An 18,892-nucleotide genomic window follows, 5' to 3' on the forward strand; every position below is an offset into this window, starting at 1 on the left:
GGGTTATCAGCTGCTGACCGGGCTGTAGTGTTCAACTATTGCCCAAACTGCCATGACCTCTGCCATGACAGTCTAGGGCTGCTGTAGTGTGCCGGGCAGGGCTAACACGCTACACCTCAAGAAAGCTCTGAAACGCGGTGTGGGGCAGATGGTGGGTGAGTCAGGTCTCGAGAGCAGGCACAGAGCCATGTTCAGCTAATGGGTATGAGGAGAGGGAGCACAGTCGCAACAGCTACATGGCTTTCCTTCCAGATGTATGTAAGCTGGTAGTATGGCAATGGAAGAAACATTTACTGACCTTTTTTCAGATAAACAATTAGGCTGTGCTGGCTATTGGAGCAGTTAGGGCCGAGGCAAATAATCTTCAAGCTGAGCCATTTAATTGTAGTGATCTATCCTAAAGTGCCTCAACCTGTTGGCTCGATTTCAACTCACATAAACAAATACAAAACAGACCAAAGAGGTGGACTGCTGAGGCTAATACTACCTTTAGGAACAAGTGATGTCAATGAAAAGCTGGAGATCAAGTTGGAAAGGGTCCTTTCCCCTCTATCTCATAGCACCGTTAACTTCTCATGGGTCAGGAGTTCTGGCTAAAGCTGTTAAGTTTCTTGTTGCTTTGCCATCCCTGTTCTGCCTCCAGTCCTTAGAGTGGTAGGAAAAGTCCTTCCTCTTCATCAGCTACAGGAATCGCCTCTGTTGTTTTCACACAAGAGCTTGGAAGGTGTGGTTCCATCAGAATGAACCAAATGAAACGTTGTCCATTCACTGTGGAGCAGTTGTTCAGTTCATTTCTGCTCATTGTATCTTTTGCTCCATAAAAAAAACAAACCAAACGGAACAAAAAAAACCACGGAAGCCCTGATGTGTGGATTTTAGCAGAACAGGGATGGGAGAGCCAGGGAATGAAGTCCTGCACACCCAGACCTCTTTCTCACCTGCTTCTCATATTAGCAGCCAGATCTGCACGCACACATGTAGGAAGTAACTTTAGTGTTCCTTATTGCTCTGTAACAGCTCAGAGTCACTGTGGTGGCTCTGGGAGGCATCATGAGGTCTGCGCAGAGGTCACTCAGTTGTGAGCGAGAGTAGCACCATGACTGTAATGCCTGCACACAGGAGCAGAATTTGCTGCAGGGAGTTCCTGGGAAAGAAACGGCAAAATTAGGAGGAGCCATAGACCAATCCCAATAGGCAGCAGTGTAGAGGCTCACGAATGGTTTCTTCTTTGCCCTTCCAAATCTACCACAAGGAGAACACAACAGCTGTACGAAGTCACTGACACAGCTGAGAAGACTCTTCTCTAGCACCCCAAGCAAAGAAGTTGTCTATAAACTGACAAGTATTTGTTCCACTCCAAAAAATCAATTTAAGCCAATTCAGTCATGCAGCTGCTTCCTGTCCTTTCTCTCACAAGAGAACCAGCACTTCTGCAGCGTGTTCACAGATACTTTAGGGACCTCATCCAGCTAACAACTACAGTTACAAAAAATAAAAAAAAAAGCTGATGATTTTTGCCATCCTTTTAGCACCATCTCAGGTTTCTGCTGGATGGAAGTGACTATGTACCTACCACCTCTGCATACTCTGCCAACAGCTCTGCCAGCACAAGAGGTTACCAACCCAAAAGCAAGCTCCCAACTGGTTGTTAACATTTCTCCACCAGAAGTTCCTGCCTCCTCATATATAACTGTGGAGCTGTTTTTTTGAGCACTTCCTTAACTGCTTCAGTCAAAACGAACTAGGTGAGTCAAGGCCTCTTATTTAAACTACTGAAGTTACTTGTCTCATTACAACTGAAATAGGAGGGAACATTCAGGGGCAGCGCTGCCAGCAGATCTGAGAGGGCTTTACTGTGGTACAGCTGGATTTGGACCTGCTACAGCCTTAATCAGACTGCAAGAAACCAGAACATTACAGATGAGGGCAGGCCAAATACACCAGAATATATATACCAGCGTAGAAGAGAGATAACGGAGGTGGGATAGAATAACAGACTATGAAATGCTGAACGATAAAAAGAAGAAAATTATTATTTTCTACTCACACAGCAACATCTAATCAAAATCAATAAGCAAGAGGCTAAAAAACAAATAAAGAAGCATCATTTAACACAGTGCAGTCAAACTATGCAAGCTTGCTGCCAAAGGGAGATTGCAGAAGTCCAAAGTAATGGATAGGGTCAAAAAGGGATGAGAGAAGCATGTGAAAGATAGGTTCACGTGTGGTTATCAAACACACACACCTCTATGGAGCCCTGGTTCAGACAGTCCCTAAACCAGTACATGCCAGAAGCTGACAAGACAGACTGGGGAACAGGTCACCTTACTGGCCATGTTTCTGAGCAACCTGCTCTAGCTGGTCATGCTACATACTGCACTAGGGCAATCTTTGGCACTGACCCAGCTGAAGGTTCTCGTGTTTTATAGGGTCTTTGTAGTTCCATAAACACAACAGCTAGCACAGCAGTCTATCTGGATTCCAGCCTTGCCCATGGGATTTGGAAAGCTGTCATTCATGTGCTCCCAGAATAGTCATGAGGAAGTGTCAGATCCCTGCTTCCTGGCAGCAAGAATCACTGCAGCAGAACAGAAGGGAGCACTTACCAAGGATTCTTTTCCTCCAGGAGATCAGGCACAACATTTACCAAGGCAATATACAGAAATCCTCCAGAAGTGAAAGGGAGGATCCAGGCTACTGTTTCCCCTGCACAAACACAGACAGTTTTTGTTATTACTGAGACCAAGCCATGGGAAAGAACAGAGAAGAGAAATAAGATACACACATGGGGACGATAAGGTCTCCCCGACTCCTATTCCTACAGAGATTCCAGGGAGCCTTACCTGCTCCTTTTGGTGACTGCGCACATATTGCAAAGCAGGCTCCTAGAATCCCTCCCAGAGCTGTGGAAAGCTGCATCTTGGCTGCACTCCAGCGGTCAAAGCCAGCCCGAAGTAGGATTGCAAAGTCTCCAACCTAAGAAAACCAAGAGCTGACAGTTAATGAATATGAACATGCACATTCTCAGTCATCTGTAACAAGACCAGTGCTTCAAGACTGTTCCTAGTTTTCTATGTTGCCAGTCTCCCAGAAGGAGCAGTTTTCAAAGGAACAAGAAAATGAGACCCAGCCCTCCTCTTAGTAGAGGAAGCACCCTTGTACTCCCCTCATGATGTCAGGATACAAAGCCCTCTCACCTCATGTGGGATTTCGTGCAGGAGAATGGCCATTGTGGTTAGGAACCCAACCTGTAGCAGAGGAGAGAAGGTGATTAGGAAACAGTCCCTCAGATCTGAGAGATGAGACTTTCATCAGGATGTTGAGGCCCCTGTCTCCACGTTAAGACTTGTTACTCAGAGTTCAGAACTAACTATTCAACAAAAGGGCAGATGAGCTAACCCTTCCCCTAATGCCAGTACAAATGACTAACATGTCCCAAGTTTGAAGAAGCTCTGCATCAGAGGGTCAGGACAGGGTTGCTTTTTACTGTAGTCTCCATTTTCTGAGAAACTTCCAGAAAATAGGAGGGAACTCCTCACACATTTGGGTTGGTTTTTTTTTTTCATATTGCATCACACTTGAGAACAGGCCTCTCCAGTTCAGTACACAACTGGTGACAGAAACCTTACCTTTCTGCTAACCAGGAAGCTGGCTGCTACTGCCAGGCCATGTGTGAAGTTATCAATGGTGTTGGCCAGCAGATTGAGGTATCCACTAATCTGCAAAGAGAAGGAAGAGCCCCTGGTAAAGGAAGAGACATAACAAGATAAAAGAAAGCACATGGCTTCGGCACAGGTTATACAGAGTCACGATGAGATGGGAAAGTAGGGACATGGCACTTCTGGTGAAGATCTTAAACTATGTCAGTGCTCATGCACAAATTAAATGTTATGTTCAGTTTTAGAGTAAACTAAGTTTTAGGGTAGGCAAGCATTGTCTGAGATTAGGATAATCACCTTATGCAAATGACAAAGAGCTCTAGAAACAGAAAAAGAGAAACGAAAAAGAAGAAACTCAAAATGCAAGAATATATCTGATTCTAAGTCTAACCAATTTTAGGTAACACTAATTTACACAGGTGACTGGCTTCAAACATGACATGACCTTGTTTTCTAGTCAGGTACTTTAATATCCGACTGTTAAATATCTCCTCTTCAAAAGCTGGCAAGAACAATGCAACAGAACAAATGCTGCTGAAATTGCTTTTTATAGCCAAACAAATCTTCAAACATTGTACTAAAAAAGCTTATGCTTGTGGGTTTGCTTTCTTTTAACAAAGGATAAAAAGAGAAGATAGTGATGACAGTTACCAAAAAACCACCTACTAGAAGGCTGGATAGCATGTATATGCATTTGCATATAAACACTTAAAATTATAAGCATCAAGCAGCTTTTGTCCTCACAAGTCCATCTCCATGTTAGACTTCCCTATCATGCTAACTATGGTCATCTCAAGGCAAATTCTGAATATTTACCCTAAAGTGATTTATGAGTGTACCATCCCAGCTCTTTCGCTCACAGGTTCTTGGTTTTTTTTCCATCAGATTTAACAAAAACTACTGCATGCAGGTCCTGAGATGCTGCAGTTCACTATACAGCACTGCAGTTTAAATTATTATCAAACCACGTATTAGCCAATACATCAGGCTGTCTCCAGACCACAAGAACTAAGCTGACACACATTAACTCCAGATACAGGGCAGCATCCAGTGACCAGAGAGGCCGTCTAGAAACTGAGGCGTTAACCATCAGATGCCAAAGTTCACCTGGAAAAACACAAGTGCTGATGGGTTTCATGAGCCCTTTTTGGTCTTCTGCTCTTCCCTGTTTCTATCAAACTCTGCTTGGGGCATCTTTTCTTCCTGCCATCTCTATGCTACAACTCAGGTAGGGCTTTCTGTCAAGTCTCTCTCTCCAAAGCACCACCTTTCTGCAGGGCACTTCTACCACACAACCTCAGGACATCTTTATAGGCTCTAAACTTTTAAAAGTGCATTGATGAATAAATATGAAAATAAAGAATTAAGCAAAGCCTACCTACAGATCATGTTTAAGAAATAATCTCAGTAACAGCTCCACAATGGACGCAGAAGAAGTTCCCTGCATGGTTTTGTAAGAAGGGGAACACAAAGGGATGCATGCAGGCAGACCCATGAACACAGCAGTTTTACTTCTCATTCCTCATTTTCAACCAAACGCAATCGTCTAAAATTTCTCCTTTTCATGTTGGGATTTTATGTGATTGTGTTTTCCCCACAGGCTAGTAATAATCATTCACGTAAGTTTTACACAAAAATGCTTTCCCATACCACCATATAGGGAAAAAATAGACTTCATGATTAAAACATTATGACTTTTTCTTGTCAGTGGCTTGGGCAAAAGCTGTCACTGAAAGAAGCAAAGCCTTGGAGTGCTCAGAAATAAATTGTGTTGATTTGACAGTTATGAGCCTCTGACATTTACATTCTGTGAATCCTAATAGGATGTTCTTGTTGCTTATAAAGAGCACAGCCAGATGAAGTGTTTATGTTCATGCTTCAGAATTAATGTCACTGTGCAATAAAACATACTTCTACAAATCAGCAAGGACCCCATGTGCCACAGGGAAAAAGAAAGAATAAGCAAGGCAAAAGTACTCTACAATGTTTTCACTTGTTGAGAGAATAAAGGCTGCAATGCAGGACAGAACTGATCTATGTTTGGTGCAAAGGAAGCCTCCCATCTACAGTTTTCAAGCTAGGCCAGATTATTACAGCAGCAGCTAAAGAGCAGAAGTTCTATTACATATGGACAAAGCATGACTTATCTTTCCCTTTTTGTTTTCTGAAAAAAAAAAAAAAGGGGGGGCGGGGAGGTGGTGGTATAGAACCAAAGAAGTCTGGCTTGCTGTGGCTTTCTCTCTTTCCTTTGTAAGCACCTACTTTGCTCACTTCCAGCAACACTGCTTTCCCTGCATGTCCCTTCCCCACCCTGTGCTGCAGGACAGCCACTTCCCCACCAGGCAGGGGCAGTGAGACTTACCTGCTGATCTTGCCAACCTGCCAAGCAGCATGCACCATCCGAGTCCTGCCACAGTTTTTCAATAGGGCATTAGTTTGCATTCCTCCTCTACCGCCATGCTGATTTTTATGGAACTTGCAGAACTTTATGGAACTTGCAGAAATTACCCTTAAGACTTCTATCCTCTCTTGAACTTGAGTACAATTAATTACGGGTTCAAAAGTTATTGAAAATGAAGGGCAGAACAGATGGACAGACAGATGGAATGACTGCTTATGTTGTTGCCCAAGGAAACAGGCTAACAACGCAGGAATATCTTGGTAGTTTTGGTAATTTCCCCCCTACCAGAAAGACCATTAAAATACTCAGATTATATGCTCAGAAGGTAGAAAGTTAAAACTACGCCTGTTAACACATTAGTTTCTATCTCATGCATATTGACAACAGTCTATAATAGACTGAACAGATGTGTTAGGATTTTAAAAGCTAGAAGGGCTCTCCATGGTTGTCTAGACCTTCTACGTAACACAACTGAGTCTCATTCAATTTCTGCACAAAGCCTATTGTTTCTTAAGCCATAGCGTACTTTGTAGCAAGCAGCTTAAATCACAGCTCAAAGCCCACAGGTGACAAAGACTCTACTATGTCTCCAAGGTTAGTTGGTCCACTGGCAAGTTACCCTCAGTTACAGAGTTGTCTTTGATTTCTAGTCTGCTACTATTTGATATAGCTTTAACTATTCAAATTTAGTCATGCCTCTTATGTGGGTATTTGTATACTTTAAGTCACCCCTGATTTGTCATGTCTACAGAGCTAAAGACTAAAGAAAACCACTTCTTATCATGTACTGCAAACCTAGAATAATTATTTCAGCTCTTTCCCAACCCCTTTAGAAATTATCAGTAGTATTTTGGATATTGTGAATAATCCTACTGGAAAAAGTCAGATAGCTGTTTCATTACTGCTATGCAGAAAGAGGAACACTTGCCTCTTCTCTTACATACTATTTCCTACTTACCCATCCTCCTGGCCGTAGCATCATAATGGAAGAATGTGTTCAATTTCCTCCTGTGATTCTCATACCTTTTTCCATTGACCTCCTAGTCTTGTAAATGATCTCTATTCTTTCTTAATCTATTCCTTAATACTTGCATGTATCAAAATACGTTAAAAAGTCAGCTCTTTTGATGGAGTTACTCAGTTTAGCCGATAGCACTGACCTCATACAGTCACAATGTGCCATGCAAGTAATACAGTAGTATCTGCAAATGTGAAGATACACCGTTTTTATAAATAATCAGAAAAATCATAAACCACCAGTGAACAGATTTGAGGGGGGCTGCATTCATCTAGTCCCTGTTGATAATATAGAATAACTGATTTTTAATACAGCTAATATTAGCAAAGTTGATTTCATGCAGTGCTAGTTTTATTAGAATCATGGAGAACGTTATGTTTTATACATATTTGTCAGTGTCATTACCTTTATAAAACACTCTTATGACTGAATAAAAAGCAAGGAAAAAGTGTCTGGTTGACAAGAATTTATCTTCCATAAGATCATATCAATTAGCATTAATTACATTATTATTTTTTACATTAGGACCAGGCCCTGAGCAATTGTGTCCCCCCCTCAATGTTTCATTTCTACTTGAAATCAGTGGCACACTAACCATGCTCTAAGTCCGTAGTTCCTTAAATAAACCTTTCTAAAATAATGGCATAATGTTTCATAACCCAGTAATATTGGTTTCTTCACTACTACCACCTCTAGAAACATCAACGCAGCACCTTGCAGTTTGGGCAGTGTTCTGCACAGATTACATGAATGTGACAGGTATCAAAAATACCCAGTGACGTTAGCATATCCTTCACATTGTGTAGTAAGAGCTATGAAGTTACAGCAAAACAGATTTAAAATAGAAAGACTGAAGAGCCGCCGACTGACCATATACCCAGGTTTAGGCTAGCTCATGCAACCACACTTTCTGTTCATAGTTACTCTCCTACAATCTTGCACATTTTTATGGCCTTTCAAACTCAAATTATAGGTTCTCCTTCGCCAAAGCAGTCGTTTACTCTCTTGCTTGTAATGATCACCCTGACAAGGGTTTCTGCAGTGCAAAGATAGTAACATAAAACTGAAAGCAAAGCCAATCTAAAGGTCAGCCACTGCCCAATGGTACAGTACTCCTTTTGCCTCCTTCACCTCCAGTCCTGTGAGCTTGCTATCTCCCTTATCGCAGCACTACAGGCTGCCTGTTCGCATGCCAAGCTGATTCAAGAAGTGAAGTTAGGGGAGAAATAAACCTGGGAAGGAAGCAAAAAAAGCAAATTCTTTGCCTGTTTAGCTCCATGAACAGGTTCACTGTGGGGTCAGATGAGGTCCGGTGCAAAGGAAGTGATGGGAAATACAGGTTTGGAGGCGGAAGTAGACAAGAAGCCCTTTTTTGGCAGCAGATAAGCTGCTAATCTGAGAAACTGAGCTTCTAAGTTTTATAGTGGATAGCTTCAAATATCAAAATGCTTCCAAAAGGTGCCTTAAAAGGAAACGTGCAGCTCACAATCGGTACAATGCAGGCACTAGAGAACAGAGAAATCACAGCACAAAAATTTAAGCAAATAAAAATATAATTACTGTAAGGTATCGAGTAACAAAATGTAAAAGTACTGTACTTTGGTCTCAGGATTCAGCCAAAACACAGATCATCAGACTTATGCCTTCACAATAGTGACTTTGCCTCTTTTGCATAAGCTGCAGTGCAGATTTTCTCCAAGTCCACTATTTCCTCCCTGCTGCGACCTGGACAAACGCTTTGACCGAGCAAAATTAAGCACCACTCAAACACTGATTTCCCCACTCAGGCATAGTTCTTTCCACAGACAACTCGTGACTGAATTTTAAAATATGTGCCCTAAAACCATAAGATGGGAAGGTCAGTTTGTGGGTCTCCTACCTTGATCCTGTTGTCTGTTGAACAAGGCTGGAGAGCGGAGCCATTACACTGAGTTGAATCTGTTCCTGCTCTTTGGGATTGGCCTGCCACCTTTGGCAGCGGGTAGCCACTTCCATTGGGAATCTTTCCAACTGGTGCTTTGGAATCACAGCCCTAAATTAGGGGAAAACAACTTGTCACCGCCTTTTTGTCAGTGACGAACGAGCATGAATCAGGGTCAGAAATCCAATCTTCACCCTTAATCTTTTCATCCTTACAGTGCAAATCAGCAGCTTTGGTACCCCGGTTTAATAACGACAACTGCCAGAAATGAGACAGATTTCAGACAGCACTGTGACATCTGCACTGTGAGACAACAAGCACAAAGACTTCCCCAATCACCAAAAGCAGGAAAGTAGAAAGAGAGAGGAGGAATTGGAGTCACACCCCCTTGGCATGAGCCGGGTTCCACTGGAAAGACAAGGGACTGAGCTTGCCACTCCTGCTGGCAGCTGCTGCCCAGAGAAACACAAGCCCATCTGGGAATAACTAAGTATACAGAATTAGTCTATAGCTGGGATTGTCAGCTTCCAAATAACAAAATGTTCATCTCAGACTTCAGTCTCTCCGTAAATGAGAAGATTAAGTTCCTTTCAGACTTTGAAGTCTCATGTTGAGTCAAAGTGACACCTAATTGCTCTCATGCAGTGCCTGTCCTGCAGTTTGAGCTCCCAAAACTCATGGTACGGCAAGGACTGAACAGTCTACAGGAGTTGCCGCTAGGAGTTGTGCAGATGTCTGAGGACTAGCTGCTCTCCTCTACCTTGGAATTACCTTCTCGTACCTCTGCTACATTGTGCCTTTGCAGCTGGGTGACTCTCCTCTGAACCATTACTCGGTATTACCTGGCCAACCATAAACCCCTTTTACTACACAAAGTTACCCAAACAAACACCTGGTCCAGGCCGTACCTAAGAAGAGCAGGCAGTGAGGAACACCTTCCAGAGAAGGCAGGTCTTTGTCCTGACTGAGGACCCAGAAGGAGACTGAGTCACGATGGCTCAGTGGAACATGCTGTCATCCCTCAAAGCTTACTTGAGCAAAAGTCTCATCTGCAGATCGCTCCAGCTCCCAGTCTCTATAAAAGGCGAGCTCCCTTTTACACATACCAAATCAAGAACAAAACCAGCCCAGAGGTGAGAAATCTCAGCTAAAACCACAAAACCAAAGCCTGCAGATGAAACACCTTCTTCAAGAGCCCAGTGTCAAAGAAGTGGCAAAAAGCTCCCAAAGGGCATTGACAAGCTACTCACAGCTCCAGGATGATTTGCTGAGCCTGTCAGATAGGGCAGACGAGGTGTTTAGTACAGTGCTCCAAAGAAAACATCCCTCCCTCCCCTCTGACTGCTAACTTACCACACCAGGGCACCCCTTCTCTTCTTTCTCTAGGAAGATCTTCTCTAGCACCAGGAAGGTCAGGAAACCAATGATCACCCAGAGACCCAGAAGTTTCTGCTGCTGAAAGCTCTGCCCTTCTCCTGAGGAACAAGAGAGAAATCTTCATGTCACTATCAAGTACACAGTTTCCCACATGTGAACCCACTCTGCCCCAGACAGTTTAACCAGCAATTCCAAGACCAGGGAAAAAAAAAAAAAAAAAAATAAAAAAAAAGAAAGAAACGACAATGGAAACACCTCCTGCAAGGAATAAGGAGCAAACATATCTCCAAGCAAATTAGTTTAACTTGCTCATTCTTGATCTAACAGATATCCTCATCTTAGGACACTCAGAGTGAAAGCTCCCAGCCCTCTTGCTTCAACAGTGTAATCCAGAATATTTCCTGACAACACTGGGAATTTCCCTGAGCTCCAGAGGCAAGGGAGGATTACATCAACAAAAAATCCTGCAGCTGTACTGAGCAGCAAGCCCTGACATGAAATCTATCATCAGTGGAGCTACAGACTCACCTTCCCCTTTCTGCCACACCTGGGCAAGTTATTAAGCCCAAAGCTATAAACTTCCTTTTCAATTACAGCCAACCTTGTGAGATAATCATCCATTAAGCCTGGCTGCAGAAATGGAGATTGCATTGCAGTGGAAGAACAGAACTCTGTAATGGGACTTACATGGGTCAAGGAAACCTTTACGCTTCAGGACAGTCTGGCAGAAGCAAACAAGCTAGAGCAGGAAGGCAGAGTCATTTGGGAACCACTATAGAAAGGGGAAAAAAAGAGACAGCAGGTTCTGCTGGCAGTGCTAGAGCTGTGAGGAAGAAGAGGACCAAAGGTCCAGCAGATTTGAAATCCCAGGACATAGGTGCATGGAAGTCTGGGAAAACCAGGGCATCCTTCTCCTTGTCTCACATTTTCAGCGGGGAAATGATTTCTTGGTTTTCACAACAGCTGGGATGCAGCAGCAATTGCCTTCTATGCTATCAGTTTGCTGAAGCAGAGATACAATCATTACAGGTTTCAACAACCGTTGCTATCTGAGGGGTGAGGGAGATACAGCGATACCACAAGCTCTATCCCAACCCAAACAGTGTTCAGTTTGCTGGCAAACACAGGCTTCTGCCACCTGCATTTCCTTTTTCTCCCCTTACCCACCCCCATCTGAGTCATGGCTCTACGGACAATTTTCCATGACTTCTCCTTAAGCAAAGATTGAGAGGGCAACACATTTGGGCTCCCGTAGATCAAAGCACCCAGCAGAGTGGCCCCAGCTAGTCCCAAGAAAGAGGCTCTAGGAGTAATACTGTTATAGGGACAGATCTATAGACAAGATACATCTGATGGGGCAGAATCCCCACCCGAGATGGTGCACTTGTTCACGTACCAGACCACACACACATTCATAACTTCCCATCAAGTTAAAGAAGCATTCCCTTTCCTTACAGAAAAAGCAAATGAAAATCAACAGATATTTACAGGAGTCCAAGGCAAGACAGGAAAAGTTGATAGACAAGGAATCCATTTTAAGTTACTAAACATAAAGAAACCGTGGCTAACTCAGGAAGCCTTCAATCTCAAAATCCTTGGAGGACTGCAGAGTACAAAGATGAAGTATTACATATGTTTTTAATGTTCTTATATCCTTCCCTAGGCATTTGCTTTTACACATTGTTTCAGAGAGAATACCAGCCTAGACTAGTTTTTGGGCTGACCCAGCCTGGCTAGTCCTGTGTTTTCAAGATGGAATGGACTCAAAAAATGTAGCAGTGGGCATAGCATGGACTGCTTCTAGGCACGTAAGGCTTTCATACCTGTTGTTGCACTGCATGTGTAGGCCCAGGCTTCGGGAAGCAGGTGCAGAAACACGTTCCCCAGTAGTCCACCAATTGCAAAACTCAACAACTGCTTCAAACGGTGTGATCCAGCTTAAAAAAAAAAAAAAGAACTGAACACAACTCAGGAGGCAAAACACCTCCAGCTGAGATTTTGCACAAAGAAACCTAAATTGGAAGCACCTACAAAGCAATCTTTCAAAGGAGAGAGCACAAAACAAACAGCTGGAGTGCAAGAAAAAGCCCTTGCACCACTTGGCTGGGACAGCAGTGTGTGGGAGGGTCCTGGACCAAGCAGGGTGCAAAACAAACAGTACTCTTTGTATAAGCTCCATCCGGGGCTTGCATTTGTCCAAGGACTCCTCATCGAATTGGCAGGGATGGACTAAAGCACCGGAAACGGACTGTCTATTTTAGAGGACAGTATTTCTATGACAAGGTCCTGTTCATCGCTGTGCCGCTCAGTGACAACCCAGGACTTTTGGCTTCAGAAAGGCTACTGTAGGTAGCAGGCTTACCTTCCGACCGCAGAGCGGCTCCCGTCTCAAACGGGATCACCAGCAAGGGGAAGACCCCACTCAGCCCCACCATGAACGAACCGATGAGGGAACAGATCCAGGCATCCAGCCGCTCGCTGCTGAAAAGGTTTCCCCAGGACTCTGCCTCCTTCTCGCACAGAGGACCAGAACCAGCAGCAACATGACTCCTTGGAAGCTGCTGAGCTTCACAGGCCACGATCAGAAACAAGGAGAGCGTCCCATCAAGCAGAAGCTTTTGTTTTGTCATCGCTAAGTGGTCTCAGCCAGGTTGGCCAATCTCTGAAACGAGCAGGGGAGAGCAGTTCTGAGAGCGTGCCCAAGACTCCTTCCCACCATCCCGGAGGAAAGGCCTCTGTCACACCATCCCTAAGCATCTTGGCACAGGTAGGTATCCCCATAAGGAACATCGGAAATTCTTCCCGATTTCAACGCAGCACTAAAGGACAGAGAGGCTGTTTGTCATCAGGTGTATCAAACTGCACATGAGACTTCTTGTGAAAGAGTCTGGCTTTCAGCGTCTCCCCTCAGGTGGGCTGGACAAGGACTCCAAGTACCCTTGCCCTTCAGTGTCCTGAGGGTTCAGAGAAAGGTATTGACCAGAGATGCTACCCAGATAACTATTCTCTTTGCCACAGAACAGCATCCGCGTAACAACTCAGGATGCAAGACAGGTAACATAACAGAGGTCCGTAAAAATCATGAGTGGTGTAAAGACAGTGAACAGGGGTAGATTATTCACCGTCTCTCCAGACATTAAGTGCTAACAGCCATCACATGAAGCCAGTGAGGGTCAGATTCAAAACAAAACAAACAAATGTGACTCTTCATCAGCAGGTAACTTGTGTGGTAGTACTTCTCCAAAAATGATGGAAAATTTTATGTGGATTCCACAAAAGACAGGACAAGTACTAGAAAGACAAATCTATTGATTGTTCATGGTTAGATAGCTCACATTAGACTCAGGAAATCTCTTTATCTGAAAGGAGCTGGAGGCTGGAAGAGTAGTTGGAAAATATCATATATACTTGTCCTATTTTTATTCTTTCCTAGAAGGATACTGGGTTAGATGGTCTCTTGGTCAAAATCAGCAGAGATGTTACTAAGAACTCTTCAGTCACAAGAGAACTGGAGAGAAGCAGACATGTTGGAAGAGGAAAGTAAAGATAATTACACTCTCATTGGCAAACAGGAAAGGAAAGCAAATGACGCAAAGGCTGAAGTACAAATGCTCCTTCAGTCTCCAGAAGAAAAAGTGAAATGCAACAAGTAATATGGAAATGGGAGAAAAGAGCAGGTTAGAAAAGACCAGCCAAACAAATGTTCACAAGACAGCTGTAGGCTGAGAGGGAATAATGGCATTCACCTGAAAGCATGTAAGAAACCAGTCAAAGTAATCTCTGAAGAGTTAGTGACCATCTTTGAAAATTTACAGGAATATGGGAAGGCCACAGAAGGCTGGAGAAGCATCATGCCTCATCTACCTTTATAAAAGGAAAAAAAAAAAGGTGGAAGAAGACGTAAGAAGTTACAGACTAGTAACTCCAATCCTCTGAAAGATTCCTGATCAAGTTAAATGATCAGTTTGTAGTTACCTATAAGATAAGAAAGTGATAAAGATAGCAAGGCACTAAGTAACAGCCAGACAGAAAGGGGCCTGATATCAAGAGAAAATCCAGGGTGTTGGAACCAATCTCAGGGCTCAGTGCAGCTGAGAAGGGTGGTGTTGCCCCTTGTCCCCCACCCACTCCTGAAGCATCCCCTCCCCATGCTCACACCTGACTCCATGAGTGAGTGGGGTCAGAACAAACTAGCAGGAAAAACTGGTTTTTAAAGGCTTAGTCCTTTTCCAATTTCAGTCCCGGAACTAAATCACTGCTGGAGGAAAGCCCAGCTGCAGTGAGCAATCAAAAAGAAAATTAAAGGACAGGGTCTCATGGCTCCCATGAAGGAGAACACTGATCTCCAAGCACAGTGGACATCAGAAGCAGGGAAGATGCAAGAAGGAACCAGTGAAGACACTGGTTTGGCTAGCTGTGCAAGAACCTCTAAAAGTTTTTGTGGCAAGATAATGTCTGAGCAAGTGTAAACTCTACTGACCCATACAAAACCCATCACTTTTGGTTTTTTGACAAGAAAAATCCCCCAACGTAGCAAGTTCAAACCAGCTCAGGGTTTTGTGGCATCTTAATGCAGTGTTTTGATCTGGCTGCAGGAACCCTAGACCTTCCTATAGCATACTATCAAACTAATCTCAGTAAAGATTGGTACAAAACAGTATACTAAGGGGGGGAAAACAAAAATCAAATGGACATGACAAAACAGTAACTCTGATGTGTCACCAAAAAAAAAAAGCATACATGCATTACGTTGATTTAGAAATTAATTCCAAGCCAGTGGGCTTATATTGCTACAAAGTAGGCAAATGACATCCCGGGATATATTAGTAACTACACTGTTGGTGTGACACAGAAGCAGTGATTCCATTCCACTCCACACACGTGAGACTTTAGACAACAGATCGCACCCAGCCTCACATACTCTTCTTCACAAAACAGATGCAAAAACCAGAGACACTGCAGTGAAAAGAAACAAAAATTACAGTGTAGAAAGCATGACATGGAAAAAACGACTGAAGGACCTGGATGTGTTTAGTCTTAAAAAGATAACATTGAAGGGAACAGAACAGTCTGCGTACATTAAAAGGCCCAAGGAAAGGGTAAAGTGTTCAACTCTCCTTCCACGTTGTAGCATTAGCTCAAATGGTAAACAAGATTCAGCCTGGATATGAAGAAACAAATATACATAGTGCCTGAGCAGTGATAGACTGAAACAGGTTATCTACGATGCACAACCTCCAGCACTGGTTTTCTTTTGAGAAACAGAATAAACACCTGATGCAGATGCTATTTCATTGCAAAGACTAGATCCCTTCTTGAAGTCCCTCCAGCCCTACACCCGTAATTCGATGTAAGCTGCTGAGATCCTTGTTCTACCAGCAGAACCCTACAAAAGGGAGCAGGTTTTCAGCTGTAAATCACAATTGGCAATCAAAAAAAAGAGGGGGGGGGGGGGGGGAGGTGGCAGCAAGGGATGTTTTCATCTCTCACAGCACTCCGTGCACCAATTCAACTCAGGCACTGAAGCGAACAGGCGTTGAGTTGATGCTCGGAGCGCTAGTAACAACTGTGAGGAGAGCCTGATGGGCCAGAGGTGCCGTCCTCTGCCCAGCTCCACCACACCAACAGACCTGGGATGCTCCCAGGCCCTCTGGCTCCCCTCACTGGGATTCAGGCCCCCCCCCCACGCTCCCCCCCACAACACACACAACTATGGTAAAACTATGTCACAGAATCCATCAAATTTGTCCTTTGGAAAAAAAAAAATCCACAAAAAGATAGGAAGCTCTTAAGATGTTAGCTGTCCCCTAACTGAACAGATTTTCTTCTGTCTCAAGTACCCATACAGGCTGAAGCCATCAGCCACAGAGGCATCTGCAGAGGGAGGTGACGGGACACTTCAGACAGATTACACCAGCCACAGCCTTCTATCTGCTTACTAGCTGCTGGTTAGAGAATTTCCTGCTTTAAAAAAAGATGGGCATCCCTTCCAACCCCAGAGCGGGCCTGACGGACGTCCTCTTCCCTTATGACAGGATTAGACCTAGAAAATGACCAAGAACAGCTTCTTTTTGAGGAACAGAGCAAAAAAAAAATAATCAGGATTTATACAACCACCATATGCCTCTGAAGAAGCAACAAAGACACACAACAAAACGCCTGCTCTTCGCAGCTCGGCAATGATGCGAAATGGCACAAACCGGCCTCTTCTGCAACGTTGTCATCACAGCTTCTGAGAATCAGTCTGGAAAAGCAATCGCTGCAACTGATCCAACGGGTTCAATTTTTTCCATCTCGTTCTCCACACTCAGAGCTCACATCTGCTCCAAGGGACACCTGAAAGGGTCTTTGAAACTAAGTGACCAAAATCCTGGAGAGAGGCAGTAGCACACAGGACAAAGGGCACGTCCACAGCTCTGAAAACAGGCTGCATACCTGGTTTCATGTCTGTCTTTCAGCAGCAAAAGGGTCCAGGTTCCTCCAAAAAGGGATGGGGGTGGACAATAAATCAGCATAAAGGGGTAGAAAACCCATTCCCCTAACTCACATTTGTGTCAGTCAATTTTCTGTGATCCACAGGTCTTTCTTCTCTTGTTATACAAGGGAAAAACAGTACGTTTCTTGACACCTGTGCTGCCTGACCATCATTACCGTGTGGCTCAAGAACATCCCCATATCTCATGCGATAATTTCCTGATGCCTATAAAGCATCTAGGAGGAACCTGGTGCATCATTCAGGGCAGACCTGAACTGATCGTTGTACCCAGCTAATTATTTACAGCATATTCCCAGCGTTTGCTTCTTCCTAACATATCGTAAGCACTTGCTCAAAAAAATGCACTTTTTATCTCTATAGCCCCTGTGCTGCTCTATCTCACTCATACACACTCCTCATGAGATGTTAAGTTTATTTAATGTTTGTAAAGTCTCTAAATTCACACTAGCTGCTCCTAAGACAAATATTTAAGAGGAAGAAAAGGAGCAGTCAAGATGCAGCTCTAGGCAAAAAAAGCTCAGAGAGAAAATAATACCCTGCCACTACAGTTGCAGAAGGTGGAAGAAGTCTTTACCTACCCCTAATTTTAGGCAACAGCATCTGTTTTAGGAACCCAGCTAGAGAAGTTCTTGAGAAATTTCTAGAGAAAGCACCTGCAGGTTCTCAGAGAAGTCTGTGGTCACTATAAGGCAGAGACATAACCAGGTTTATAGAGATGTGTTTTTCTCAAGAAGGGTATATGACCTATTTAAGAACATGCATAGGCAAGAAATAGCCGGTGCATCATTTACTCATCAGTTTTGACAACAAACACTGTTTGGGATCACAGCTCCCGGCTGTGCCAGATGACAACCTCATCACCATTACCACTAGCAGCACTCTCCAGAGCACCACGTGTCCCATGCAGGTCTCCGAGCCGAACATTCAGGAGTCAGATCTGCTCAGCTCCTTCTGCAACAGCCTCAGGACTGGAATAATCATGAGGTCTTCCCAGCTCATGAAGAACAAACAAATGAGAATTTGCCATTTACACACCCCTGCGTGAGGGCAGGGAGAAGACTGCACACCAAGCCAGGAGAAGAGCTCCTGCCCTCCTCCTGGGGCCTCCCCCACCTCACAGCGCTCACCGAGCACCTCTGTAGCAGGCAGTGCCTGAGAAATCATGGAAAAAACTTAAAATGCCAAGGCAAAAACCTATCGGGAAAGAGAAAATAAAATATTGACACGACGACGATTCCGGCAGCAACCCGCCTCCTCCCCTCCTAGAAAGTCTGCCTTTTCAGACCTCATAACTTCATCTCTGTCTCAGCACAAGTGTTCATTGCCACACAATGACATATTACATTTTGTTTGGGGGAAAAAATGAAAAAGAAAAGGCTTTTTTACAAGTGTTTTCCCTGGAAGCCGGTTGCCTGGTCTTACAGTTGCAAAAGAGTACTGCATGGAATGGAAAAAAGTTATTTTCCAGGGAGGAAGCATATTTTTCAGCCAAAAAATTCTCCACGAGCCACCTCCCTCCATCAGCCCTGCGGAGAGCTAAGAATTCCTCCTGGAAGCCCTGACCTCGGCAGAGGCACAAAAGGTCTCCGGCCCCCCTCCCCGAGCACTCCCTTCTCTCTCAGTCACTGCCCTTCTCTGGGGAGTGCACCGCCCTGGTGGGACCCTTCCCCCTTCCCCCCATCCCTCACATAAAACCCCACTTTGCGCAGAGACTCGCACTTCTGCGAATCACGCACATCAGGCTGAAAGCAGGAGATGCACAGCATTAAGAACAATGAGGTATCACAGATCAGAACAGATTACAGAGCCGGGGCAAACCGAAGAGCTGGCGAGGAAGACCCGTTAAAACACCGAGCACTACCACAGTTCGGGAGACAGCGACTCCTTTCTCCCCATCCTGCCCATGATGAAAGAGAAAAGTTTGCGGATCAGGCGACGGCGTTTACCCCTCAGGGCTAGGTGGGATTTCTCTCCTCCCAGCCCACCGACCGTGGCAGCCCGAAGCTAAGGCCGGGCAGAA

General features: G+C 44.3%; 1 protein-coding gene across 1 annotated transcript; it reads right to left on the reverse strand.

Annotated features, from left to right (window-relative positions):
* Positions 1-729: 729 nt before the first annotated feature.
* On the reverse strand, positions 730-13,006 carry SLC39A13 (solute carrier family 39 (zinc transporter), member 13). Its single transcript, XM_009709666.1, has 9 exons — positions 12,739-13,006; positions 12,200-12,313; positions 10,353-10,474; positions 8,958-9,110; positions 3,630-3,719; positions 3,198-3,248; positions 2,844-2,976; positions 2,607-2,706; positions 730-1,144 (listed from the first exon to the last, which is right to left on the reverse strand). The coding sequence occupies exons 1-9, from the start codon at positions 13,004-13,006 to the stop codon at positions 1,069-1,071; spliced, it is 1,107 nt and encodes a 368-aa protein (XP_009707968.1). The 3' UTR covers positions 730-1,068.
* Between the last annotated feature and the right edge of the window lie 5,886 nt (positions 13,007-18,892).

This window comes from Cariama cristata, unplaced genomic scaffold (assembly GCF_000690535.1).
Source record: "Cariama cristata isolate BGI_N322 unplaced genomic scaffold, ASM69053v1 scaffold38911, whole genome shotgun sequence".
Classification (NCBI taxonomy): domain Eukaryota; kingdom Metazoa; phylum Chordata; class Aves; order Cariamiformes; family Cariamidae; genus Cariama; species Cariama cristata.

Excerpts from the sequence above, each read along its gene's own strand:
- SLC39A13 (XM_009709666.1), bottom strand. The coding sequence starts at position 13,006 with ATGACAAAACAAAAGCTTCTGCTTGATGGGACGCTCTCCTTGTTTCTG. Across the intron at positions 2,707-2,843 it reads GCAGTCACCAAAAGGAGCAG|GGGAAACAGTAGCCTGGATC; the intron begins GTAAGGCTCCCT and ends GTGTTTGTGCAG. Across the intron at positions 1,145-2,606 it reads CTGGAGGAAAAGAATCCTTG|GAACTCCCTGCAGCAAATTC; the intron begins GTAAGTGCTCCC and ends TTTCTTTCCCAG.